Source organism: Monodon monoceros, unplaced genomic scaffold, assembly GCF_005190385.1.
Source record: "Monodon monoceros isolate NGI ecotype Baffin Bay Population unplaced genomic scaffold, NGI_Narwhal_1 Super_Scaffold_13, whole genome shotgun sequence".
NCBI lineage: Eukaryota > Metazoa > Chordata > Mammalia > Artiodactyla > Monodontidae > Monodon > Monodon monoceros.
In genome coordinates, this window is record NW_021703769.1 from 70038098 (window position 1) to 70064887 (window position 26790).

General features: G+C 51.0%; 2 protein-coding genes across 10 annotated transcripts; one reads left to right on the plus strand and one right to left on the minus strand.

The window, feature by feature from the left end:
* Positions 1-286: 286 nt before the first annotated feature.
* Positions 287-3755, plus strand: TUFM (Tu translation elongation factor, mitochondrial). 2 transcript variants are annotated; one of them, XM_029219372.1, is made up of 10 exons: positions 287-412; positions 518-712; positions 1181-1347; positions 1553-1657; positions 1749-1913; positions 2061-2193; positions 2277-2381; positions 2481-2632; positions 2722-2841; positions 3324-3683. In XM_029219372.1, exons 1-10 carry the CDS (start codon positions 370-372, stop codon positions 3495-3497), a joined length of 1359 nt encoding a protein of 452 aa, XP_029075205.1. In that variant the 5' UTR covers positions 287-369; the 3' UTR covers positions 3498-3683. The 2 variants fall into 2 exon arrangements, with proteins under 2 accessions (XP_029075205.1, XP_029075204.1); XM_029219371.1 differs by having other exon boundaries at positions 2277-2632; positions 3324-3755.
* Positions 3756-5880: 2125 nt separating this feature from the next.
* Positions 5881-17952, minus strand: ATXN2L (ataxin 2 like). 8 transcript variants are annotated; one of them, XR_003793354.1, is made up of 23 exons: positions 17150-17651; positions 15615-15651; positions 15341-15397; positions 15184-15255; positions 14634-14784; positions 14107-14231; positions 13162-13253; positions 12513-12713; positions 11728-11903; positions 11449-11559; positions 10697-10891; positions 10537-10608; positions 10214-10284; positions 9742-10037; positions 9594-9663; positions 9069-9215; positions 8872-8944; positions 8591-8778; positions 8110-8239; positions 7898-8019; positions 7520-7732; positions 6841-7393; positions 5882-6728 (listed from the first exon to the last, which is right to left on the minus strand). XR_003793354.1 is itself a non-coding variant. In XM_029222078.1 (23 exons), exons 1-23 carry the CDS (start codon positions 17443-17445, stop codon positions 6846-6848), a joined length of 3294 nt encoding a protein of 1097 aa, XP_029077911.1. In that variant the 5' UTR covers positions 17446-17948; the 3' UTR covers positions 5882-6845. The 8 variants fall into 8 exon arrangements, 6 of the variants coding, with proteins under 6 accessions (XP_029077907.1, XP_029077911.1, XP_029077909.1 ...); XM_029222078.1 differs by having other exon boundaries at positions 5882-7000; positions 7150-7393; positions 17150-17948; XM_029222076.1 differs by having other exon boundaries at positions 5883-6728; positions 7204-7393.
* Positions 17953-26790: the final 8838 nt, after the last annotated feature.

A 26790-nucleotide genomic window follows, 5' to 3' on the forward strand; every position in this document is an offset into this window, starting at 1 on the left:
GCTCGCCGCCCTGGGAACTACAACGCCCATGAGCCTCCGGGGCGCAGGTGCGCTGTGGGACGCTCCACATCGCCCCCCGGTGCCACCAGAGAGAACTGCGTGGGCCCTGAGCCCGCGAGGCCAGAGGGCGCCTTGGAAACCTTCTCTACCCTCACCCCGCCGAGAGCCATCAGCACCTTCCTGGACGCCTTACGTCCCGCGCCCGGAAGTTGACGGGGCCATAGAGGTTGGGGGCTAGAAACTCCCAGACTTGCCCTCTCGGCCCTCACTTCCGCCGGAAGCGACTTCCATCCACAGTTGCCCTTTGCTTACTGCACGCGCCGCCGCCAGTGCCCGGTACACACTAGTCCGGGCACCAGTACGACCACAATGGCAGCCTCGACCGTGCTGCGCGCGACGCCCCTCTTCAGCGGTGAGGGGGCGGGGGGGGGGGCGATTGCGGCCCGGGTTCACGTGGGTTCTTCGGGAGCGGCCGGGCTCAGACCAGCGCCCTGACTCCAAGCCTCTGCCCCGGCAGGTCTCGTCGCCGGCCCGACCCCACTGCTGAAGGGCCTTTTGCGGCCGCTGAAGGGCCCGGCATTGCCCCTCTTGTGCCGCGGCCTGGCTGTGGAGGCCAAGAAGATCTATGTGCGCGACAAGCCCCATGTAAACGTGGGTACCATTGGCCACGTAGACCACGGCAAGACCACACTGACCGCGGCCATCACGAAAAGTAAGCAGGGTTGGGGTGGAGGCTTCCGGCAGCGCCCGCTCTGCTGGCGGGACCTGGAGCCAGGGAGGTGGGACCCGCGGAGAGGCTGCTAGAGGTGTTTAGTGTGACCCCAGGCGCCGGAACTCGGGCGGACAGTAGGTTGCAGCATGCAGGAGACAGATTTCCCGTAGACATGAAAAAGTTTGTGATGCATAAATTGGGGGACCCCGAATGGCCTACCTCCAGCCCTGGGGACTGCCGTGTAAGCAGAGGTGTTACCCTAGAGAAGTCACAGGGATGGCCCTTGAGGCCCTATAACCTTTCTGACCTGAAGTTACCACTGCTCCAGGAGTTGAAGGAGGGCGTCTCGGAAGCCTGCTTCTCCCAGACTGTCCTTTGTATAGGTAGGAGGGGCCCAGGGGTGTGGCCTGAGCCCCTCCTCTACCTGTGGAACTTTAGCTGAAATGTGTGTTCCCTTCCTTCCGTTAGTTTTAGCCGAGGGAGGTGGGGCCAAATTTAAGAAATACGAGGAGATTGACAACGCCCCGGAGGAGCGAGCCCGAGGTATCACAATCAATGCCGCCCATGTGGAGTACAGCACCGCTGCGCGCCACTACGCCCACACTGACTGTCCCGGTCATGCAGACTACGTTAAGGTGGGAGCTCTTGGGGACAGGGCCTGGAACTGCCCCCCCTCGGGAAAAATGTTAGGCTTGTGGGGAGGAGGTTAAGATACTTGAGATGTATGGTTTTGAGATCATGGATCTGTGGGCCTGGCCAGTCACAGCAGGTGGTAAGGAGGTGGCTGGGGAGCTGAGGAGGTCACTGACCTACACTGAGTGTTTCCTCTCCTCTCCCTAGAATATGATCACAGGCACAGCCCCCCTTGACGGCTGCATCCTGGTGGTGGCAGCCAACGATGGCCCCATGCCCCAGACCCGAGAACACTTATTACTGGCCAAACAGGTACCCAGAGCCTGGGTACGGGTGGAAGGAGGAAGGGGGGGCGGCGTTGGGCCACTCAGGACACCATCTCTATGTCTTTCCCCACCTACAGATTGGAGTAGAGCATGTGGTGGTGTATGTGAACAAGGCGGATGCTGTGCAGGACTCTGAGATGGTGGAGCTGGTGGAGCTGGAGATCAGGGAACTGCTCACTGAGTTGGGCTACAAAGGGGAGAAGACTCCGATCATCGTTGGCTCTGCCCTCTGTGCCCTTGAGGTGAGGGCGGGGTCGGGCAGGAGCTGCTGCTGGCTGGGGATGGGGCTGGATGGGCGTCAGAGCTCTGCTGTGAGTCTGGAGACTGGCTCTTGGCAAGTAAGAGGAGCAGAATGGAAGTTTCAGCGTCCTGTCACCTCCCGCTCATAGCAACGTGACCCTGAGCTAGGCCTGAAGTCTGTGCAGAAGCTGCTGGATGCTGTGGACACTCACATCACAGTGCCCACCCGGGACCTGGAGAAGCCTTTCCTGCTGCCTGTAGAGTCAGTGTACTCTATTCCCGGTGAGGACCCTGCTCATTTGCACTCCCTTCCCCTCACAGAAGCTTCACCCGGGGTCCCTGATATCCTGTCCTGTTTCTCCCAGGCCGGGGCACGGTGGTGACAGGCACACTAGAGCGTGGCATTTTGAAGAGGGGAGATGAATGTGAGTTCCTGGGACATAGCAAGAATATTCGCAGTGTGGTGACAGGTACAGAAGGAAGCCTTGGGACCCAGGGGCTCCAGGATTACCCCTCCCCTCGCAGACCCCTTGTGCCTTCCCTCTGCCCCACACCCTCCTCCCTCCTAGGAATCGAGATGTTCCACAAGAGCCTGGAGAGGGCAGAGGCAGGCGACAACCTTGGGGCCCTGGTCCGCGGCTTGAAGCGGGAGGACCTGAGGCGTGGCCTGGTCATGGCCAAGCCAGGTTCCATCCAGCCTCACCAGAAGGTGGAGGCACAGGTGAGGGCTCCCTGTGATGGTGGGCAGGCACTGTGGAGAGGCTCGGTGCTTCCAGCCACACCCAGCTCCACCGTCGTTTTCTCTCACAGGTGTACATCCTCAGTAAGGAGGAGGGCGGCCGCCACAAGCCCTTTGTATCCCACTTCATGCCTGTCATGTTCTCCCTGACTTGGGACATGGCCTGTCGGGTTGTCCTGCCTCCAGGGAAGGTACGATGTGTATGACGGCGTGGGGGACTTTTCCCTCCTAAAGAGAAGCGGGCTGATGATGCAGGTGGAACTGGTGATGGGAGGGCCTGGATCAGTGGGTTTAGGGGGAATGAGTCCTCATCCAGTATTCCTTAGCTTTGGTAGCATTTACCCACAAAGATTTCCCAGAAAAGTTCCTGTGGTTGAGAGTTCCAGTGTATTTTACATAAGGGCTCAGAGAAGCCCTGTAACTAAGAAACTTGTGTAACCCAAAATTCCCTAAACATTTTTTTCTCAAGAAAAATGTTAGAAACACTAATCACCAGTCCTTTCCTGCCTTTGCGTATGCTGTTTGCATGTGCCTAACAGCTGGGATGAAGGTATCCCCAGAAGGAATCATCACCCTGCTTCATTTTCCCATACCTTTAACCTCCTTGGTAGCAAACAAATAGGGAATGGAGGCACCCTAAAGAACGTGAGTGGTCCTTGTCTCTGCCCTCCAGGAGCTTGCCATGCCCGGGGAGGACCTGAAGCTCACCCTAATCCTGCGGCAGCCGATGATCTTAGAAAAAGGCCACCGTTTCACCCTGCGAGATGGCAACCGGACCATCGGCACCGGCCTCGTCACTGACACGGCAGCCATGACCGAGGCGGACAAGAACATCAAGTGGAGCTGAGTCTGGACCTCTGCTGGGGCTGTCTTGTGTGGCTGCCCTGGCCAGTGTTCTCTCCTGCCTCTCGTGCCCCCTTCTCAGGGCAGAGGCTGCAGCCCAGCCGAGTTGCGGCTAGACTGACACTTCCCCTGGCCAGAGGGCCACGTGGCCGGCCAGGTGAGGTGGGTCAATAAACTGTTCTGTGAATAGAAAGCTAGTTTGTTTGCCTTGTGTCGTTTGTACACACTGGAGAGGATGAGGAATATAAAAATGGAGCTGGGGCTTCCCTGGTGGCGCAGTGGTTGAGAGTCCGCCCGGCGATGCAGAGGACGCGGGCCCCGGTCCGGGAAGATCCCACATGCCGCGGAGCGGCTGGGCCCGTGAGCCATGGCCGCTGAGCCTGCGCGTCCGGAGCCTATGCTCCGCAACGGGAGAGGCCGGGCCGCAGCAGAGAGAGGCCCACGTACCGCAAAAAAAAAAAAAAAAAAAAAATGGAGCTGGACACATAGCTTGGGAGATCCCTGAGCCATCTGAACTGAGATCACCTCTCTAGCCTCAAGAGTTCATCTATGGTACAGGGTGGAAAAGCTCCTGTCTTAAAGCTGTCACCACTGCCGTGATAACTTGAGAAAAGGCAGAGAAGCTGAATTAGGACTGAAAGCTATTCTGTGAGCTTTTGTCTGCCTAGCAAAACGCTACATATAATAGGCTATATTTTGGATATCCTACTGGGAGATACCGGGAAAGTGGTTGTAGCTCAGGCCCAGTTCAGGTGCCAAACCCACCTGGTTTCCTCTGAGTAGTTAACTAGGCTGTTAATGTCTAGCTGCCTTTATTTAAGCTTGATACTGGGAACTGTATCTTACCCAGCACATAAAATATACTTGGTAAATACATAATTTGCTTGATGGGTTATCACCACCATATCACTAATTCCAAACAGGAGTGAGAAACTGTAGCATGTCCTGCTGGGAACAATCAATCATAACTGAAGTTACGGTTACTGAAAGTGAATAAAATATTTTGTCCAAGTTAAAAAAAAAATTATAGCATGAAAGTTTCAACATTTACTTATATTTAACATTAACAAGGTCTGTTTATCAAATACACAGGGAGTAAAATGCTGAGATTTGGGGGAATTCCCCAGCAGTCCAGTGGTTAGGACTCTGCTTTCACTGCCCAGGGCCAGGGTTCAATCCCTGGTCGGGGAGCTAAGATACCACAAGCTGCATGGCACGGCCCAAAAGAAAAAAGTGCTGCGACTTATAAAAACTTGAAATTACCCGTCAGATGCTGACCCCCAACAAAAAAGGTAACATTCAGCAGGGATTAATGGGCACCCTTCCAAACTTGGATCCTGACAAATGAGTATATTCAGGACCGACAACCTGTTCACAAGCAGCTCAGAAGGGAGGGTGGTCTTGGGCCCAACCTGAGAGCTGTTTTGAAAAAGCCTGATCAGTGATTCCAGAACGAGGCAAACTTGAGAGGACAAAGGAACTTCATGAAAAGTACTGTCAGACAGTAAAGCGAGGTTACTTGTTTTACCCTCTTCAGTGTCCAAGGTGAGGCTGAAGGGTTTCACAGGATTCCTGACGGAGGGGGAGGCTTAGTTCCCTTCCAACTTCAAGACTTCTGCTCTTAGGAATAAATTATCATCAGAAGGGCTACTCAGGAATGCCTGCAATTACACCTCTCCCAGGACTACAGAAACCTGTCTCCATCTGCACTGCAAACATCAGGAGCCCAAGTGAAGGCTTTCCTGCTCCTGTTTCTTCCATCATGGGCTGCCTCCCAACCCCAACGGATGGCCCCTAAGACAGCTCGTCTCTTGGAACCCCACACCAGCCCGTTTTTAACAGCCAGTTAGCTGCTACAGATAACCCCTTTCTCTACTCGCCTCTTTAAACACCTCGCCTGTCTTCCCCAGTGCCATGCCTGCCAAATACCAGGTTTCAGATACTCACACCTGGGAATTCTCCAATATCTAACTTCATTCTTCCTGCCCTGGTCTCAGCCAATTTTCTCTGCCTATAACTGAACACCAGTCCCATCCTCTAACCTCTAAGGGTGAAATCTTCACTTTATAGACAAGAAACCAAGGCCAGGTCCTATAGTAAGAATTCTGTCTCTGAAACAACCCCCTCTTCTGCAGCCTGTTATTTCTCCATCCCATACTTGCCTCCCCTCTTCCTCATTTAGCTCCTGCTCCCCTCAGCCTGGCTCAGTTCAGCCCTCTCCCCACTTTCACCAGCAGCTTCATCTTACAGCTCTCACCCACACCCAAGACCTCTCAGCTGTGTACCGGTCAGGCCCTTATTTCCAGTGGCCCAAAACACTAAATGTACTTTTCAGTGTAAAGAGGTAGACATAACTCATGAAGTACTTATATTAGAAATGAAAACCTCAAACCACACCTATGAGGCCAACTTTGAGGGGAGAAAACAGCCACAGAGACTGGGTGACCTGTGTAGCACTTACAGAGCCAGAAAGGCATCTTTGGGCTGTACTGTTACACTGCCCCACCTTGGGAACCACGTAAAACTGAGCTGCGATCTCACTATACTCCAAAGAGGAAACTATAAGCGGGTTAAGTTAGTTTAAAATTTTATTTTTTTTAATTTTTTTTAAATATTTTTATGTAATAAAAAGTAAAAGTCCTTGTCCAACCATCCTTTGTGGGGCATCTGTGTCTCTCACGCAGGTCATTCAAGTTAATGGGGAAGAAAGAACAGGGGGCCCAAGTCTGAGGTTATAAATAATAGAAAATAAAAGATCTTCGTCTCCAGCGGGGGGGGGGGGGGGGGGGGGAATAGATGAGAGGATGGAAGGGCAAGATGGGGTGGGGATGGGCAGGGGCAGAGCGGGAACCCCCCACCCCTGCTGGACCCCGGCCCTGCCCACTTTGAGGCCCCCCTTCCCATTCAAGGTGCTTGGCAGGAATTCCCCAGCTCCCCCCGCCCCCGGGGGGAAAGGGGGATTGGGGGGCTGGGACTGGTCCGAGCTGCTGGGGGAAGAGACATAGGTCACTCTTCCCTCCACTCATGGAGGTCTCAGGTCGCGGCCAGGACAATCTTCAGTTCCCCGGGGGGTGGAAGGGGAGCTGCTGGGAGGGATGAGATTGAACTGGTTGGAGGGGAAAGAGAAGAGAGCAGGAGCATTAGAACCCAAGCAGCTGTCCCTGCATCCAGTGCCGTCCAGTGCGGGGTGTGGGGCAGTGCTGGTAGGAGCGCCTCCTCAAGGTGTCTCATGGGGCTGTCAGAAGCACAGATCAATCGCCGTTTCCCAGTGAGCCAGAGCCCTTCCTCATGTGCCCAGCTCAGCCCCCCACACCCCAGCCTGGCCCTGTCTGCTGCGCTGACCTTACCTCGGCTAAGTCAGGAGACAGTCGGGGTCACTGAGAGCTGGGGAGGCAGTGGGGAGGGGGGCTGCTGGATCACAACTGAGCGAGGACGGAGGGAAGCAAAGGACAGAGCCAGGAGCAAGCCCCTGGCGGCGGCGACTGTGGCTTCTGCCCACCCTACATACTTCACAGACAGGTGCAGGTCGGCAGGCGCCCTGTGGGACAGCCCTGCCTCCAAGACCCCTCACTCCCCACCCAGAACCCGTGCATCCTGCCCCACCTGCAGCCCATCAGCTCTTCCATGCCAAATTCCCCCAGCTAACGAGAACTCACGAATCCTGTCATCGGCTCCTCCTGGAAATCCAGGCGCCTGGCCAGGCTGCTCACCTTGGGGGTGTCCGATGTAGGGGTAGGGTGAGGGTGTGGAAGCTGAGAGTGCAGGCACCCCACTCTGGGGCACCGCGCCTTGGGGGGGGCCCCCATGGCTCTGGGGTGGGTGCAGCAGCATCACCTGGGGCGGGTGGGGAGCCCCAGGGTGAGGGGGCGGGGCTGCTGTGATTCCAGTTTGGACATGGGCCTGCAGAGAACAAAAAGCGGCACCTTTCAGACACGGGCTCTGAAAATCCCAGTGTCAGGAGCCTGAAGTGAAAGGTGCACCGAGGGTTCAGGTCCTTGTGGCAAAGCAGGTCACGTGGGCTCTTACCTGGGTAACATGGGCCATGTTGGTGAAGCCGTGGGGCAGCTGCTGGTGGGCATGGATAGCATACACAGCGGCTGGCTGGGGGAAGCTGCTCTGAGGGGACTGCGCAGAAGGTCCCGGCGGCAGAGAAGGCGGCGTGCCTGTCAGGGCCCCTGGGTGGTACAGGTTCTGCTGTGGCTGTCCACTGCCCAGGTGTGGGGCCTGCCCCGCCTGGTGCTGTCAAGGAGAAGTGGAGGGTCAGTGCCACTTCATTCTCCGGTCCCCCGGCCTACCACTTGCTGACCCCTGGTCCTCCCTCCCCGCTGGGGAATGATCCCTACCCTATCCCTCTTGCAGCCACTCATTCCTGCCCCGCCCACTTGGATCCCCCATGGCAGGCACCTGGACGGGACTGGGGGCTGCATGCTGGGACTGCGGCTGGCTCCCAGTAGGCGTGGTGGCCGGCTGCGGCTGGTGGGCATGGAGCTGCGTGGCATGGTGTGGATAGGACTGGTGAACAGTGGCTACAGCAGGAAAGGAGGAGAGAATCAGGGCTGAGCACACTGGAGGGGGCCGAGGAGCACAGCCTGGAGGGGGGAGGGTACAGAACTCACCATAAAGGGCTTGGGGGGTGGGCTGCTCTGCAGAAGGGTACTGAGGGGTGGAGGATGACACAATGGCCTGGGGATGGCTCCCCGACGTCAGCATGCGTGGGTTGCTTTGAAGCATGGGGGCAAACACCGGCTGGAGGAGCAAGGAGAGGAGCGGTCGGCACGGCGGAGGGCTCGGGAGGCGTATCCTGCTGCCAAGCACCCTGGGAACAGCGCTACCCTGGTCTCATCACGACCACCCTGCTTCCCGTTCACAATAACCCTACTAAGTCTTTTTCCCTATAAAGTGCAGCACTACTAAGGCCCAGGGATCCACTGCCTTGCACAGGTCTTACCAGAGCCAGGACTGAAGCCCAAGTGGGACACCACCACCCAGAACTCTGCCTGCCTCCCTCGCCAGCTCCCGGTGTCTGGGAGATGGAGAAGACGGGCTTTCTAAGAAGCGGGGGCTCTGCACCCCTCTCTCCTCCCGCGCCTCAGTCACCTGCGAGGGGTAGTGGGCCATGGGCTGCATCATGGCGGGCTGGCCTGGGAACTGCTGTGGATTGTAGGGGATGTAGGAAGAATAAGGTGTGGCAGCCACCAGAGGGGGGCCAGCAGCGGCGGCGGCCTGCATCATCGGAGGGGCTGAGGCTGGCTGGTGTTGGTCCGAGCGCTGGGGGGGCAGGGAGCCTGCCAGTGGGGGGAAAATAGTGCAGAGCTCAAGCTCCATCTGCCAGCAGGCACTAGGCAGTGCCACCGCCTGCCCCTCCTGACCCTGCTCACCTTTTGCTCCCCGGTACTTGCCCTGCTGTCCAGGCACTGAGTTGGACACAGGATATGGATACATCTGAGGTGCCTAGGGACAAGAACACAGGTGAGACTGAACGACTTGCTTATAAATGCTCAGAACAGGTGTGACTCGGTCCCTCAGGTAGCCCAGCCACACCTCTTACCCTGGGCCACCCAGTCTCTTCTCTCACCTGAACAGCTGGTCCCATGTGTATCTGAGGTATGTAGGAAATGTACTGGGGGCTATATAGCCCACTCTGGCCTGCTGTCAGCACCGGGATGGAGGGAGTTGAATGAGTCCGGGGCCCAGGAGAAGTTGGAGTACTGGTGGATTTATTCTGTGAGAGCCAAAGGAGGACACGTGTAAGATATCTTAATGACTTTCGTACCCCCGCCAATCAACAGCATCCACGGAGTGCTGTGCGCCAAACACATCCTATGCTTTTTCTTGGTTAAGCTTCACGTCAAACCCAATGAGATGAGCTTTCTCAAATTACAGGTGAGGAATCTGAGACAGAGAGGTTAAGTGGCCTAAGATCACAAAGCTTGCAGGCACAGAGGATCACGCGGAGTCAGTGGGCCCGTGCTCCTAACTACCAGACTCTGTCACCTCTCGCTGCTTGACAGTCAGGTGCCCCCCCCCCCAACTGCTCTAGCACCTGCTCCCAAGTCTCCCTCACGGAACCCGAAGCCCACATGCCCCCAGCCCATCTCACCACAGACAGCAGTGGCTTAGTGGGATTGAACTCCTTGGCATTAGGGTTCAATGTTGACTTCTTCACTTGTCTATGAGAGAAAAATAAAGTAAATCCTCACGGTTTCCCCTCATCACCCGATACCCACCCAGCTCCCCACCCCACTCACTCAGCAACAGGGCCCTCATCCTTGTCATCTCCCTTGATGAGGCCCACTGGGGGGCTACTGGTTTGGCTTGGGCAAGGTGGTGGGGGCTGATCCGGCCCTTCGGCGCCTCCTGCTGGTGGCAGGGGTGGTTTGTCCTCCTTATCCGATATGGATTCTGTCTTGGAGGAAACAGGGGACCCCATGGGCTCTGAAGCCAAAAGACCATCAACCTCCTTCTCCTTCCCTTTGGCCTCCTCCTTTAGGATCCGGGGAGGAAAAGGATCCAGGCTGGTCTCAGGGGAGCTACTGGGCTGAAGCTGGAAGGAGAGAAACACATACACAACGTACAGAGTACTGTCCAGTCCAGACCCCAAGCCCACCTTCCTTCCTTCATCTTTGCTTGCTCTCACCTCTTGGTGCCACCCAGTGCCTATTCCATAAACCCCCTTCATCTCCATCCTAACATCCTAGCTCATTCCCACACTTTTCTCACCTTAAACTGGGCCCCAAATTTTCTCAGTTCTTCCAGTTGAAAGCGTTTCTGCTCGTTCTGAAGGCCAGGGACTATGAGAAATACCAAAAAAGGAAAAAATATACATTTCTTTTCTCGAAGGTAGCTACACAGCATCCCAAAGGACAAAGAAACCATGGAAAACAAGAAGAAGAGCTCTTTAGAGCCCTTTAAGTTAGGATCAGAGGGCTGATACACATTGTCTTCTTCTGAATTCCAACAACTTTCCTAACTGAAAGGCTGTCCTAATCCAAGGGGTAATAGACTCTGGCAGGAAAAAAAAAAAAAAAAAAAAAAATCCTCACCTTTCCCTGCTATCCGGGACAGCTCCTGGGACTCCAGCGTTCTCCCAGGTTCCTTGGCTGGGAGTTCTTTTACTGAACAAGAAAGGAGAGATGCATGAAGGCCCTTCTCTCCAGAACCACACTTCCCACTGTCCACGGCCCTCAAGCAGGTGGCTCTTACCATCTGTGGGTGCCAGTGAGATCTTTGGAGAAGCTGGGGAAATGGAGCCTACTCCAGGATCCCCAACTGATGATGTCACGGGGATGGAAGCTGAAGAGGTCGGTACTGCTGAGCCGATGGGAGGCTCAGGACAGGAAGCTGAGATTGGGGCAGGGGCAGCTGACTTGGGAGAGCGTGGGGGGTACATCCGGCCTACTGGAAGAAAAGGGAGAGCAACGTGATAGTCACTGCTGGTCAATGAGCAATGGGTACCGGGGACTCACCAGAAACACCAAGAAAAGTTTATCCACAAGGTCACACACCTAAATACTTAGAAGGGCAAGGCAGATAGGGTAAGCAGGTAAAATGGCTTCATGGCTACCATGAAAGACTGGAATGCTGAAAGGGACAGGCATGACTCAGTTCCAGCCAGCGAACCAGAGCTATGCAGCAACAGGTTCAGTGTTGGCAGAACTTTCTGTATTTCAAAAAAAGTTAGAAATTTTCTATGTTTTCTCCTGTCTTAAAATGTTGGCAACTAATTTAAACAAAAGACATCTGCCGGCCAGACACAACCCATGGATTGCCACGCTGGGACTTCTGCACGAGGGAAACTGAAAAATTATTTCCTAAAAAGCATAAATCCAAGCCTCCAAAACACCTTTCATCACATCTCGAAACTGTCTCCCATCCCAGCATTCTAACAACTGACATATTTACATCCCTTCACAAATTTCTATCCATTTCTTCATGTAACACCACTGGAATCTTACCTGCAGGAGGAGGTGGAACAGAAGCTTCTCCAGAAGGCCTGCTGCTGGGGGAAGACAGAGTCTTGGCACCTCTCAGAGGCCGCTGTGCCTTAGGGGACATGCGGGAAGGGCCTAATTTTTTTTTTTTTTTTTTAAAGATGGGAAAAAAGAGGCAGAGTTCTTGCTATTACATTACCATCAACACACCTTACTTCTAACCCATCTAAATCCTTTTAATTGTCTTCCCCACCTCCTTACCTTCCTGTTCCCTGCCCCCAGCAAGTCTGCTTCATAACTCACCTCCATTGATACCGCGTGTCTCAGAACCTGGGCCAGGGCTGCTATTGTCAAGATGGTGAGGGCCACGAGGTGGCAAAGAGCTAAGGCCAGGCCGGCCACCCCGAGAACTACTGCATCGAACTCCTCCCCGGGGACCTTCCCGAACTCGTTGGGGTAGAGGGATATACTTTCCCTCCCTGGGGAGAGAGTTCAAATAACATTAAGTAGCCACAAAACACATTTTACAAAGATGAAGCCCTCCTCCTAAAGTCTACCTCCTGCCTCAACACACACACACGTCTATGCCTGGCTTCGGCTGTCTGCACTCTTTCACTTGACGAACTGTCCTGGTTATGAGTTCTGTGACTCCAGAATTATGCCCTTATGCTGCATCAACCCCTGACCAGAACAAAGCAGCCAGTACTCCACAATCCTAACCCTCCTGGCCTACAAGAAAGGTAGTTTCACACTGTGGTTCAAGGTGCAGCTTTTATAAGACACTATACCCTTTGGTTTCATTTTCATAAAGGGAAGAGTAGAAAAACATATGAATGAATATGCAGAGGAAAAAAAACATGTATCAAAAAGCTGAAAAAAACCTGTCCTTAATCCATAAGCTTTAGCCTTGTTACCTTGGGCAAATTACCTAATGATTCTAGACTTCAGTCTCCTAAACCTAAGAACTGGGAATAACTATGTATAAACCTATATGGCTGTGAGGCGTCAACAAGAGTATACGGAGCTCTTGGCCCAAGCCCTGGCCCAAACGGTGAGCCCCACACGGACCAGCCACCCCTAGTAATCACCTAGAAGCCAAGCCGGGGCTCTCTCGCCCTGAACCCTGTCGCTGAACTGCACTGTGCTTCTCCTCCTCGGTGCGCCCGTCATCGTTCTCCATGGCGATCCGCAGGCGGTACTGGGGGCTCGATTCAATCTCTCGAGCCAACTGGGCTGCACGCAGCTCCCGCTGACGAAATTCTTCTGAGTTGTCCTTCTCTAAGGGCACCCTGAGAGGACCACGACCATCCCAGTGCCACAGGACAAGAGGGGAAAAAGGGAAGACATTTCTATCAGTCCCATCACCAGCTCAGATATGTAGGTGCTTAAACCCTTCAACAACTCAGCATATATTGAACTGGCATTTAGGAGGGTCCCAGGCAGAGCAGCAAGGCCTATCTCTGAATCTGAGGGACACTTAGACACATATATAAATCTGTTAAGGTTTTAGAGGAAAAGTATCGACAAGAAAGCAGTTAATTCTACTCATGGAATCAAGGTTAAAAGAGAAAACCTCTGCGGGAGCAGTTCACAGGCAGATCAGGAGTGGAGAGTGGGCAACCCAGCACCCAGAAAAGCATGTACAAAAGCTATGTTCCACCTAGAGACCCACCCGCCTTCTCTTGATGACCCCACACCTCAAGCTGTACCACATGAGAAGTACCAAAAGACACTCACGTGTAAGAAGAGAGACTGCTGTCATAGGTGGTCTTTATGCCGTAGTTCTCCTCATTGAACTTGAACATTTCATTGGGGTCCCACCCATTGGACTAAAGGAAAAGGGAGAATGTTTTAAAACCCAGGAAGGAAATCAACAATAACCTGTCTTTGTCATCCATCAGGTTGAAAGATTAAAAATCTGACCAAATCAAGAGTGAAAAAAGGAACACAGCTGGTGGGAATGTCAACTAGTACTACGGACTGTAGTACAAACCGGCAATATCTAGCAAAAGAGAAGTCTTTAAGACCTAACATCCGTTTCCAGGTTTATATCCCAGGGAAATTCTGGCATACGTACATGGGGATACATGTTCTAACAATTCACTAAGGCGCTATTTTCAATACCAAAATAATGCCCAAAGAAACACCAATCAGTATGGAAAGGGATAAATACAATTTGTTGTGTATACATACATGTACATGTATATAAATAGGACAATACACAACAGTTAAGAGCAATGACTAGATACACAGACCAACATGAAAAATTCAAACTCTATAAGCAAGAAAAGTAAATTTTAGACAAATTAATGCAGTGAAATAACAATGCGCTCACTAATGAGCAACTTTAAATGGTCACAGTGGTTGTTTTGAGAAAGGAAAATGGGCCTGCACAGTACTCAATCTCATCTATATATATATTTTTTTTCCAGGCTGGAAAGAAACTGACTTGAAGCAAAGGTTAACAGTTGTCAATCACAGATGATGGAAGAACAGGTATTTCTGTTTTGTTATTTTCTGTACTTTTCCATTGGAATCTAACTGCCATCAACAAGCAATAGTAAAAGAGATCCCCCCGCCCACCCCAGCAACTCTTGGTTCCAAGAATTATGTAGTGTCAACAACCCACATTCTGGTAGCAGAGCTCCCCAGCTCTCAGGTTCTCAGGGAAGGAGACTGTACCATGTCAGACTCCAGGTCGTAGTCATCGCTGTTGCTGTCGCCCCCCTCCCAGCGCTGAAGCACCTTCTCCTTGTGCTCCCCATTCACCTTCGAGTTCATGGCAATGGCTGAATCAGTGAACTTGTCTGTGTGGGCAGATTGAAGATCAGGAATCAGGTGGTATTTCACAGCCTTCTTTCCAACACCCCTCCCACCACGGGAGTAAAGAAAAGTTTCTGTGTGCCAGAGTCTGGGGGGGTGGGGGCAAGGGGGGGTACAGCATAAAAAGCCTCATTCTAAGAGTTCAGAAGGAGCAAGGAGTTGGAAGCAAAGCAAGGAGACTATGAAGAACTACAACACAGGCTGGAACTCCTTCCCCTGCATCTCAGACACTAAGACACATTCTCAAGAAGAAAAATCTAGCCATCTTCCTCAGAGATAAAGGAAGATGGTAAAGAGGGGGAGGGAGGAGGAGAAACAAGTCATCACGTTCTCTGCCCTCTACTCAAGAGGTGGGTCTGACATAACACCCTGGCCCAAAAATATACCTTTAGTAGCATAATTGAAGTCAACATTCCGGAAGTGGACAAGCATGACATCACTTGGCTTAAACACCATGGTGTCCACAATGTCTTCCCGACGAGGACCACCTGCTGGCTCCGATGCTTTCCGGTGCACAGCATCTACTGCCAGTTCAAACTACAAAAGTCCCATTTCCCAACACCCAAGGGTCAGGATCAAGAAATGTGAAGACAAAAATATGACTACTTTTGTTTTACCCTTTCTAAACTTTCCCCAACACCACATTCTCACGTGCACTGTCTTCTCAACACTAGCCACAGGACTTAGCCAAAGTCCCAAACTTAAAAATTCACATCTTTAAAGTTGAGCATTTTAACATCATAGTACTGAGCCCTCAAATCTCAAACCCATATCTTTTAAGTGCATGCAGCACTATTCCGGCACAGGCCTACAAAAATGAGTACAGCCACAATGCTGACCAACACCACTCAATTTATATCTGCAACTGAGCCTATTTCATTCTCCCCCTCTTCCTCCCATGTAACTCCAAAGCTAAGCCAATTTGAATACACTGACCTTTGAGCTCAGTGTCTTGAAGATACCTTCATAGGTGGTACCATTCTTTACCTTTACATCACAAGTGGAGCCCTGAAAGGGGGGGGGGGGTAAGAAGAGTGCCTCTAGCGAACTGATGCATTACATTCCTCAACCTAGGGGTTAGGTACCCACTTACCACAACAGCTGTAAGGAAATGCAGCATTCTGGAATTGTTGTAGACACCCTCAAACACCTGTCAGTAACACAGGAGAGGGACAAATAAAGGAACAGCCAGTCACCATCTCACCTTCCTTCAAAATGTCCACATTCCATGCACACCCACCTTGTATGTGCTGTGCCCCTTGCGCTTCTGAACCCATCTGACTATTTCTGCACCTAATCTGCCCTATACCCCCACATATACATCTTTTAGGTCTCTGTACTTTAGGCAGGGGGGAAAAGGCACTCACCGGTGACTGTGGGGGTCCCTTTCCTGTGCTTTGTCCCCTGTAAGAGAAAGAAATGAGAAACTAGTTATTTAAATACGTTCAATCCCTCTTATACAACTGATTTCAAAGAACTTGGTATGCTAGAGCCAGATGCCATATGAAGATGATCATTTAGGGTACAAACCAATTAATCAACAAGATTTTCAAATTCTCACTTTATAGAGAAAGAAACACAGGCATTAAAAGCCATTTTCTCCAAATGCCAGTCAATCATCAACAGTTGTCAATTGCTTTAAGAGCCAATTCAACACAGCCGTCTCACTTTCTGCAAGAGGGCCAGGGCTGCATGCTTCCAAAAGACAAATGCTACAATATTCAACAACAAATAACCCACCCCCGATGTAAAGGTGGAAACTCACAGAGTGCAGATTTGGAACTACCTAGCTCAGGCATATTACTTCCGAAACAGAAAAGACCATCATTTTTACGTCCTAAACCCTGGAGGATGGGGGTACTCCCTCTATAATCCACCCTTCTCGACTTCTTTACTCATTCAGCCTGTTACCCACTCTGGGAGGGGTCACCTATCGCCCGGTAACCCTGCTCCTCGCTGGGTGATGTAACCAGCGGTTGAAGAGGGCGATCAGGGGGGCCGTTGGCGGGGCTGGGGGACAGCGCAGCCGCAAAACCTATCCACCGGGAAGCCTCGCCCGGTCTGCGCCTGCGCACTAAAGCCCACGGGCCTCTTCCAACCCCCCCCCCCCACGCGATCAGAACCCACTGCGCCTGCGTGTACCTCCACTCTCAATTCCATACACCCACACACAGAAGAAACCGAGCGGGGTGTCCACCACTCATCCAAGAACACCAGACGATCCCGTCCACGCACACTCCCAGCAGCTGCCCTATATGTTACCCGGGGCTGGAGAATGGCCGGGTCATAAAACACAGCATCCGCGCACACGTAGGGGAAGAGCACGCGCGCGCGCTGGAGGTTCCCGACCCGCAGTCCTCCCAGCTTCGTCCCTCCTTCCGTCCCCCCGCCCACCCTGCTCCCCTCCTACTGGCCAGACTGGGAAGAGGGAGGTAGCAACTCGCTCCCAAGTCCCTCCCTCCCCATTGGCCAAACTGTGGGCCGCGCGCCCCCCTCCATTGGCTACGGCCAGGGACCCCTTCCCGCAGCTGACTCCCCATTGGCTGAAGGCGGGGACCGCCAGACCCTTCGTGGTAATGGAGCCGGGGACCCCGATCACCTCTTCACCCCCCCCCAAACTCCTCGTTCCGACGCCGCTGGCGGGATGCGCCCTGCCTGCCCTTAAAGCCCAGGTCCCGAGCCCTGACTAGGCTCGCAGAGGTGAACACGGCCCCTAAATGCCCCGGTGGCCATCCGGGGGCCCTTTTCCTCCGACCTGTTTGGACCTGAGGGGCCCAACCCCAGCGTCCCGGGGTTTCCCCACTCCCCCTGGCGCCCCTCAAAGGTGGCCAGGCTGGAAGTCCGCCTCGCGCGGTGTCTCAGCCACCTCGGCTCCAGCGCCCGGAAACCCACCCATCCTCACCTGGCGCTGCCGATGGCCGCTGCCCCTGGCCTCTCCTGATGTTGCTGCTGCGGCGGCGGCGGCGCCAAGATGCTCTCAGCTCCCCGGCGGAGCCCGCTCCCGGCAGCGGCTGCAGGCCCCAAGCAGGGGGAAGCAGCGACGGGAGGCCCTGGGGGAGCCGAGGTGGAGGCCAGGGGCCCCGGGAGGCCGCCGTTGGGAGGGCTGGTGCCCCCGGGAGGCCGGCGGGCCACGGCCTGTTGCGTGGGGGGCGGCTGCTGGGGCTGGGAGGTCTGTTGTGGCGGCTGAGGCTTCAACATGATGGCAGCGTCCGGAAGGGGAATTAGGGGGAAGGGAGGGAGAGAGGAAGCCGGGGCTGGGCCCCCGCCGGAGAGCGCGGGAAACGACGGGGACTGGGAAGCTGGGGACCCGCCGTTGGCGGGCGGGGGCGAGCCCCGCGGTGTCGGGGGTGGAGAGAGAAGATCGCGGTGCGAGGAAGCGCCGCGAGGCGGAAGGGGAGGGGGTCTCGCGGGCCGGAGGAAAGCAAGAGGGCGCGAGCCGGCTTGGCGCGCGTGCGCGTCGCCGGGGAAAGGGGAGGGGGAAGAGCGCCCGGGCGGGAGCTCCCGAAGGCGGGGGAGAGGAGGGAGCGGCGGCGCGAGCTGTCCGCGCGCACCGGGGCGTTTAGCTCCGGGCGGGAGAGGCGAGAATAAAAAAAGGTGAATCTCGCGCCCCTCGCCTTTGGAGTTGGGAAAGAGCAGCGCGGGCGCTCACGCGCGCCAAGGACTTATGGTCTCTAGGTCTCAAGGAGCCCGAAAGGCTGCCAACCGCTGTCGCTTCACAATGAGCGTCTGAAGCGCTGGGGGTGGAGCCGAAGAAGCAGAGAGGAAGGAAGAGCCGGCCGCCCCGCCTAGGCCGCCGGCGTAGCGTCGGGATACCTCCGCAGTCGTGTGAGAAGTCACGACGAAGGGTACAGTTCTTCCGCCATTTGGGGGCCCATGGGCGGAGTCTTGAGTGCAAAAAGAGATCCCGCGACTAGACCAGGGACTTATCCTAGGCTTGTGGTACGTTGCATGGGGCCCTTATTTGCTTTACATAAAAGACTGATAGGCATTAAAGTTATCAGTTTGAGTATGCTGATCTTTGGGGATAAATCTATGCCTAATTCTAAATTATTTTAATGATTTTCAACCAAATGGTTTCTCCATGCCCTAGGATGAACCCTTAAACTATAGTAACAGAGACTGAAGGCCATAGTTCCTAGGGTCCGCAATGAAGGCAGCCTTCATTCATTCAAATTAGTTGGGCATTAGGACATTAGGCTAGGTGCCTCGGCTGTAACTAATTAAACCACTTCTTGCTCTCAAGGAGTTCAAACTAATGGTAGATTCAGAGAATTAGATGAGATCTATTAGGTGAAGCACAGGGCACTATGATAGTACAGCTAATTCAGCTTTGGGTGATGGATTTCTAGGCAGGGGAAATAGGATATGACAAGGTAAGAAAACTTCATTATGTCGAGTATAAGATAAGAGGGAGGAATTAAAAAAAAAAAAAACTGGAAAGGTTAGTAACCAAGGACCAGAGTTTAAAAGAGATGTGGAGGGACTTCCCTGGTGGTCTAGTGGCTAAGACTCCGCTCTCCCAATGCAGGGGGCCCGGGTTCAATCCCTGGTCAGGGAACTGGATCCCTGGTCAGGGAACTGGATCCCACATACCACAACTAAAGATCCTGTATGCCACAACGGAGATCCTGCACGTGGCAACGAAGATCTGTGGTCCACAACAAATACGTGGTGCAGCCAAATAAATATTTTTTAAAATAAATAAAAGGCACTTCCCTGGTGGCACAGTGGTTAAGAATCTGCCTGCCAATGCAGGGGACACAGGTTTGAGCCCTGGTCTGGGAAGATCCCACATGCCGCAGAGCAACTAAGCCTGTGTGCCACAACTACTGAGCCCCGTGTGCCACAACTACTGAAGCCCACATGCCTAGAGCTCGAGCTCCACAACAAGAGAAGCCACCACAATGAGAAACCCGTGCACCACAACGAAGAGTAGGCCCTGCTCGCCGAAACTAGAGCAACTAGAGAAAGCCTGCACACAGCAACGAAGACCCAACAACCCCCCCAAATTAATTAATTAATTAATTAATTTTTAAAAAGAGACGTGGACATCATCCTCAAAGCAGTGGGGAGCCTTTTACAGAAAATGAAGAGAACATATTTGCATTGTTAAAGGATTACTGTTTCTTTGCAAAGTGGAGAGTGGAGTGGAGTGATGGGTCTGTGGTCTTAATCCTGGCGAAACTTTCAACATGTCATTCTCTCTTCACTCAGGCATTAGCATTGGAACTCCTCCAGCTCCCAACTCTCCCCTGAACATGCACACACTTAGCTAAAAGTCTACCTTACTCTTTGGGAACTATTCCTTCGCCCCATCTCTCTCCTAGCTTTTTAGAGTGTTAGGTTCCCTCCCTCTGTGTTTGGCCAGCAATTTTCTCCACTGTATTCTGTGAGCTCCCTTTCGTTCTGTTTTCCTGCTGGTATCAGCGCCCTCATGGCTGGGATCTTATTCTTGCTGCTCCTTCTGTGACACCTGGCACAATGCAGGCAGTTAATTAAATACCTATGAAGTGGATGGATCCAAGAGGTACTTTGATGACCATGTCTCCTGGTTGTCTGAATAACTGTCTAGTTCTTTCCTGGCATTATGCCACCTCCCCGGCCTCGTTATGGGCACTCCTGTCTCCCCACCCACATTCTGCTCCCACACTCTGTTTTGTCTCAGCCTGTTAAACTCCCATTTCTGCAACATGCCTTGCCCTTATTCAACTCTGCCTGTACATGTGCTGTTTCTTCACCTACTTCTCATTCTTCAAGCTCAGGTGTCAGTCCTTTCGAACATCTTGTTATTGACTCCCTCCTCCAGGTTCCCAGAACACTGTGATTTTCTTTTTTTTTTTTTTTTTGGCTCCCCTTTCCATTGGAGCCTAAGGTCATTAAGGTCAGGGACTGTATTTTACTCATTTCTCTATCCTTCCTGTCTAGCTCAGTGGCTTGCACACAGTCATTCAATAAATTGATAAATGAATGAAATGCCTTATTACCTGCAGTTTAGAGATAATATCACTGTGATTTGCTCTGGAGTGATCTCCAGGGTATACTGTTAAGTGAAGAAAGCAAAGAGTATAAACTATGCTTCCTGTGTGCAAGGAAGAAGGGGAAATAAGAAAACAAATATATCTGCAAATTCTTCCAAAGAAAAACACAAGAAGGGTAAACCAAAAACTAATAAAATTGGGCACCCTTGAGGGGTGGGAGAAGATGAGGGTTCCTTGGTTGCTGGGTTACATCCCTCTTTTTGAGGGAAACAACAGTGCCCTGAATGGGGAAAGGGAGACACTTCTTTGAGCCTTTTCATATAGTTTTGACTTTTCAAATAATGGTCAACATATTTAAAAACTTAAATCAACAGAAACAGAGTATGTAAAATCTGAATACAGACATAAATAAATGAACCCAACACTATTTTAGATAAGTAAAAATAATACCCTTGGGCTTCCCTGGTGGCACAGTGGTTAAGAATCCGCCTGCCAATGCAGGGGACATGGGTTCGCGCCCTGGTCCAGGAAGATCCCACATGTCGCGGAGCACCTCAACCCGTGCACCACAACTACTGAGCCTGCACTATAGAGCCTGCGAGCCACAACTACTGAGCCCGCGTGCCGCAGCTACTGAAGCCCACGTGCCCTAGAGCCCACACTCCGCAACAGAGTAGCCCCCGCTCGCTGCAGCTAGAGAAAGCCCGCTTGCAGCAACGAAGATCCAATGCAGCCAAAAGTAAAATTAAATAAATAAATAAATAGTGCATACGCTGCTAAAAAGAAGAAACGTAGAAATGACTGTGTTTTTCAAAAATGTCCATGGCATGAAAGGCAAAGAAAGGTTGAGGAACTGCTCCAGATTAAAGGAGGCTAAAAGTGACTAACAACTAGATGAAATACTTGATCCTGGCCTAAATCCAGAACAAAATTGCTATAAAAGACATTGTGGGGAAACTTGAAGAATTTGGAATATAGACTATGAAGTATTACATCCATGATAAACTTCTTGAATGTGCTAACTCTGTAGATGTGCAGGAGTATATTCTTAGTAATTATACACCAAAGTATTATGGGGCAAAGGAACATGGTATATGCAACCTACTATTAAATAGTTCAAGTTACATATATTCTTTATACACCCACAGAGAAAGTGATGAAGCAAATTGGCAAAATATTAGTTGTTTGTGAATCTTGGTAAATGTTATACTATAGTTCTATGTAGTAGCCTTTCAACTTACCTGTAAATTTGAAATTTAAAAAAAAATTTTTTTTGTTTTTGACACTCAGTTTGTGGGATCTTAGTTCCCCAGCCAGGGATTGAACCCCGGCCCTCGGCAGTGAGAGCACCGAGTCCTAACCACTGGACCACCAGGGAATTCCCTGAAATTATTTTTTAAAAATAAGGAATTAACATGTAATTAAATAAGTTAAAATTATTTGATACCTCTAAAGTTAAGGAAAGGAATAAACCACCTAATTATATTTACTAAACACTCATAAACTCGTTGATAAATTAGGTGAGGAGTTTTTAGCTCTTGAGAGTACCCTTAGGCAGTACCCCAGTGTTCACTGCAAAGTAATCCCACTTTGAGGTTCAGGTGTTACTAGACTCCATTGATACAAAGAGGCCACATTCCTCACTTAAGACATGTTAAGTGAGAGTGGCTGGAACAGCAAGAGACATTCGTTATGATGAAGCCCAGCTCTACGACATCTCCCCAACAGATATCCCACAGGGGCAGTTTTCCTTCACAAAGGCCTGCACGGTAGCAGAAAGAATAGAGAGTCTGTCCCGGGAGACAAGAACTCTAGCTCTGCCTTTGTCTCTTATTAGCTCTACCGACGAGGAAGTGATTGGACTTCTGGGGCCCCAGTCTGAATCTGTAAAAGGAGGGGCTGGATTAGAGGAAGGATCCCATACTCAAATTCCTGCATGAGACGGGTAATAAAATAGGGTGAAACAAAGAGGCACCGTGAAACTGGACAGCATGTGCCCTATCTAAAAGGGGTGCCTGCTTCTCAGCTCCAACCAACGAATGCCAGGCAGGGATGTGTCCCAGTGTTGCCAGAGATCTTGATTTAAAAAAAAAAAAAAAGAAGAAGAAGCCAGAAGTTTGGATTTTTAAAAATTGAAATCTCCCAATTTTTCTTTTCTTTTTTGGGGGAAATATTTTGTGTGCCAAACAATGTATGTGTGCAAGCCACAGTGTGCAGCCATCAGGTTGGATGAACCCCAGTGTCTGCTGTCCTCCTTCACCAAAGTCTTTCCAATGCCGCTCATGCTATCCAAATATGGTATGAAGACCTGCTTCAGCCTTCATCAGAAGAAGATAGGCACACCTTAGCTATGCCTTTGCAATCAGTTTGGAGAATAAGCTCCCTTTCTGAGCATATCTTGCACTTCCTTTCCAAAAGAAGACTCTGGATTTCTCATTTCCCTCCCAATGGGCCACTAGGCACAGATCTCCATGACTGCATCCTTCAGGAGGAAAGTAAGGGCAAGAGCAATGACACATTAACAGATGCTCTACCCACATTTTCCCACTTGATTCACTGGGTTTCTCTATCTTCTTTAGGTGTCTCAGAAGTTCCATCACCTTCTTTTGGCACCTGCTCATCAAACATTTCTTCACTCTGCTTCTAGGACCTGGCTCTCTCATTTATCCCCCCTGACCAGTCTCTCATGTTTATCTCTGTCCTCCTGAACATAGACTCAAAGATTGAGCTCATTTTCTCTCACACATTCAAGCTAACTCCTTCCATCTCCTTCCAGGAACCTCTCCATTCTTCAAAAACCATCTTTCTCTCTTGCTAGTGTCTGGCCCCCAATCCCTTTGCACTTTCCTGGGCTTTGCATTTCAGTATTTACGTATCATGTTTTCATCTCTCCCCGACCTTCCAGTAATCCAGAGAACAGTGGGGTCTAGCACTCCTGCCTCCTGGGAGCTCCAGCCCACTTGATCATAGGGACTATGCTTCCAAGTCTACCTCAAGGACAGGAACCCAGTTCTCTGTGGCACCTCTTCCCTGTCCCCTCCATCTGCTGCTTTTCAGATCTTGAAGACTGGGAATACATAAGGATGCTAGAGTAGTTTCTCCTTCCAAAGAATCAATTGTTTAATTTTCTCCTCTCCCTGTCCAGAATCCCAGAATTTCCACAAGAAAGGCAGCGAAGTTCCTGCCCTTCTCAAGCTGCCCTGCCCCTCCTAGCCATGTCACCATGTCCCCAACTTTTATTTCTTGTCTCACTCTAGGGTCTTCACGTTGTTCCTTCTCTACCCCCAGATACTTCTGTGCTTCTTTAATTTTTTTTTTTTTTTTTTTTGCGGTACGCGGGCCTCTCACTGCTGTGGCCTCTCCCGTTGCAGAGCACAGGCTCCGGACGCCCAGGCCCAGCAGCCACAGCTCACGGGCCCAGCCGCTCCGCAGCATGTGGGACCCTCCCAGACCGGGGCACGAACCCGTGTCCCCTGCAACGGCAGGCGGACTCTCAACCACTGCGCCACCAGGGAAGCCCTTCTGTGCTTCTTTAGATGTAGAAAATCACACAGCCAGGGCAGTGATGCTCATCAGAACGGTCAGGATGATATTCCTATGGCTCATCATCACCCTGAAAACCCTGTTGCCACTGCCAGTCTCCTGACCATGGAGGAAGGAAAAAAGTAGAGTCAGTTTCCTGAGACCTCTGGAGCAGACTCTTCGCCCTGGAAACTTTCTCACTTGTTCCAAGGAGAAAGACCTTCCCATAGCTCAGTGTTCAAATCCTTTAGAAATGATCCCTCTCCTGAGTACCCTCCAAATCTCTGACCATGTAGCCTCTTGGTGATGTTGGACAGATGAGTCCACATTCAAGAACTTTCCTTGTCCAACCCCAGACCAAGCCTGAACCAAGCCCAGACTCTTCTCCATGAACACCCTCTTCTGCCTCTCAGACCTGTATTCATTTCCCCAGTACCCCCCTGTCTCTCATGCCTAAAATGCCACACACTGAGTTACTTTTTCATTCACGTCCCCAGGTGCCCTTTGTTCTCTTTTCTTTGGTTCCTCTTTCTGGTTCTCTGGCAAGTTATACCTTCTCTCCTCCTTCAACCTTTCCAATTCTCTTTTAGTTGGATTCATTTCATACCCACGTCCCTTTCTCCTGACTTCTGCTTTCCAAAACGATTTCTTATTTCTAGAAGTAACCTTCTAATCCATCCCGTCTCTCCCTCATTCATTCACTTATGCATCGGCATTAATGGAGCGTCTATTATGTGCCCAGCACAACCCTAGCAATGAAGGGTGGACTTGAAGCTGAGAGGCAATAAATTGATAGCCGTCATCGTAGCCATCTCTTTGGCTATTCAGCTTCTGTATGCACCCATTTTTTACACATTAGAACACCCATGCCACTGTGTTTCCACCTTATAAGATACAGCTACCCTTCATACAAGTGAAGTTCTTTCCTGTTCCCTAAAATGAGGGAACCATCATTGTGTAAACTGCTGGTTATATGAATTACTCCTCAAATTCAGTCACAGTCCTACAGAATATTCTACTACCTAAGCACTAATTGTAAAGTTAACCCCCAACAACTTGCATAAAAATAAAAATGAGGAGAGAGAAAAAGAAATTGGTTAGCATATACAAATAAACACGTGAATACATTAAAGGAAGAGAAAATATTCCTAGCTTCTACAGTTGCCATTTCTGTAAGTGGTCATGAGGCTGTAATTAATAACTATAGTTCCTTCTTCAAGTATCCAAGCCATCTTTCCTTGGCACTCAGCCAGAATCTCAGATAGCTGGGATTTTTACCTGGTGGAGTGATGCAAAGCTTCATTCCTTAAGGGTCCTCAATTGTCCTGCCTTCTTTTAGTTGTGGTAGCTCTCCATTAACCTTTGTAACTGGGCATGGAAGTAGTGCCCAGAGGCACCCCAGAGAACCCCTGGGTTTCAGACACACCATTCTCACCCCTACTGTGTAGCAGCAACCCAGTCTCCCCTGGTCACAAGTCTCAGTTACTCCAGCCAGTAGAGTAACTCCCATTTTTTGCTGATCGGTTCAGTGGCATGAAAGTCCAAAATAGCCCAGCGGAAGTCTCATCTTCCACTTCAGTGGAATCATCCTTGTGTGCCCTAGTGGAAGAATTCCTCCCTTGAGGACTAAGTCCTCCAAATCAGCAGAGCTCAAAGTTGCCAAGATGAGAAGCAAAAATTCTACAAGTGGGTTATGAAGTATAATAATGAGAAGAGCAAGATTCATTTCCACCCATTGATTCTCAGACCCATGTATTCTGGCTTTAGGGGAAACAGCATCATATAACGGTCTCTGATTAAAGTATACACTCCATGCTGTACAAGAGAGCGCCATCCTTTCAGGGTGTGGTCGCCCAAGTGATGCCATAATTAGCCCTTAGGCCTTATAGTTAGCCCCTCTTGCCATAATATTCTCACTCCATGGACTGGGGAGCCATTGTGGGGATCCTTCCATTTGCTATCAAGGTCTATTCTAGTTACACTCTCAGGAACTTAGAAATAACCGCAGGGTGGGACTGTGGGTCAGCTGAGCCCTCTGTGAGTTGGGCTAAGACTCTGTCTATTACCTGACCACCTTAAGCCCCCACTTTGATTGGTGAGCCACAGTAGCATTTGGATCCCCAAGAGTTATCAACAATACATAGCCAGTATCTAGTAATCCTCAAAAGGTCTGGGTATTTCCTTCTCCCTAATGTACAGTCACTCTAGTAAATGGGCCACAGTTCCTTTCTTGAGGACGCCCAACCTCCCCTTCAATCAAAGGATTCTGGATCTATGCTGACTTAGGTCTGGAAAGTGGGAGAGAAGCCAGGGCTCTCCACTGTGGTGACTCAAGTTAGGTTTTTGGCTACCAGAGCAGGCTTTTTTCCCCCTGTTATACAGACCAAGCAAATTTTTAGTAGGCTTCTCATCTATTTGTTCTTAGGAACATGGTAACCAATTAGCCACTGCCAAAGATTGCTGTGGGCCAAGGCATTCCAATTAATGGTATATCCTGCTGCCCTTTACAGCAGATGCATCTATCTTGTCTTTGGTGGTAATATACTGTCATTTGGCCTCTGCTACCTCAGGTTCCCATTATCCCCATTAAAATCAGAGAGCCCATCTCAGCAGTGGCATCCTCCATGGTAGTACCTGGCTTACACAAACACACAGCAAAACGGAGCTTTCAATAATGAGGTATTGGGACTTCTCTGGCGGTTCAGTGGTTAAGACTCCGTACTTCCATGGAAGGGGGCGTGGGTTCAATCCTTGGTTGGGGAACTAAGATCCCACATGCCACTTGGCGTGGCCAAAAAAAAAAAAAAAATGCAGGTGTTTTCCTCACTAATGTATTACTCAATGCCTTTGTGAAGGAAATATCTTATAGGCCTTCTCATGAAATGTAATTAGGTGGTGAATATTTTAATTGCATGTGATAAATCTACTCCAAAATTCCTATCTCTATTCCCTGCTCTACATCATGGCAGGAAAGTTCTGGCATCTCAACTTCACTGAAGGTAGGCCACTGTTAAGTTCACATTGCAGTCAACTTACTATGTAA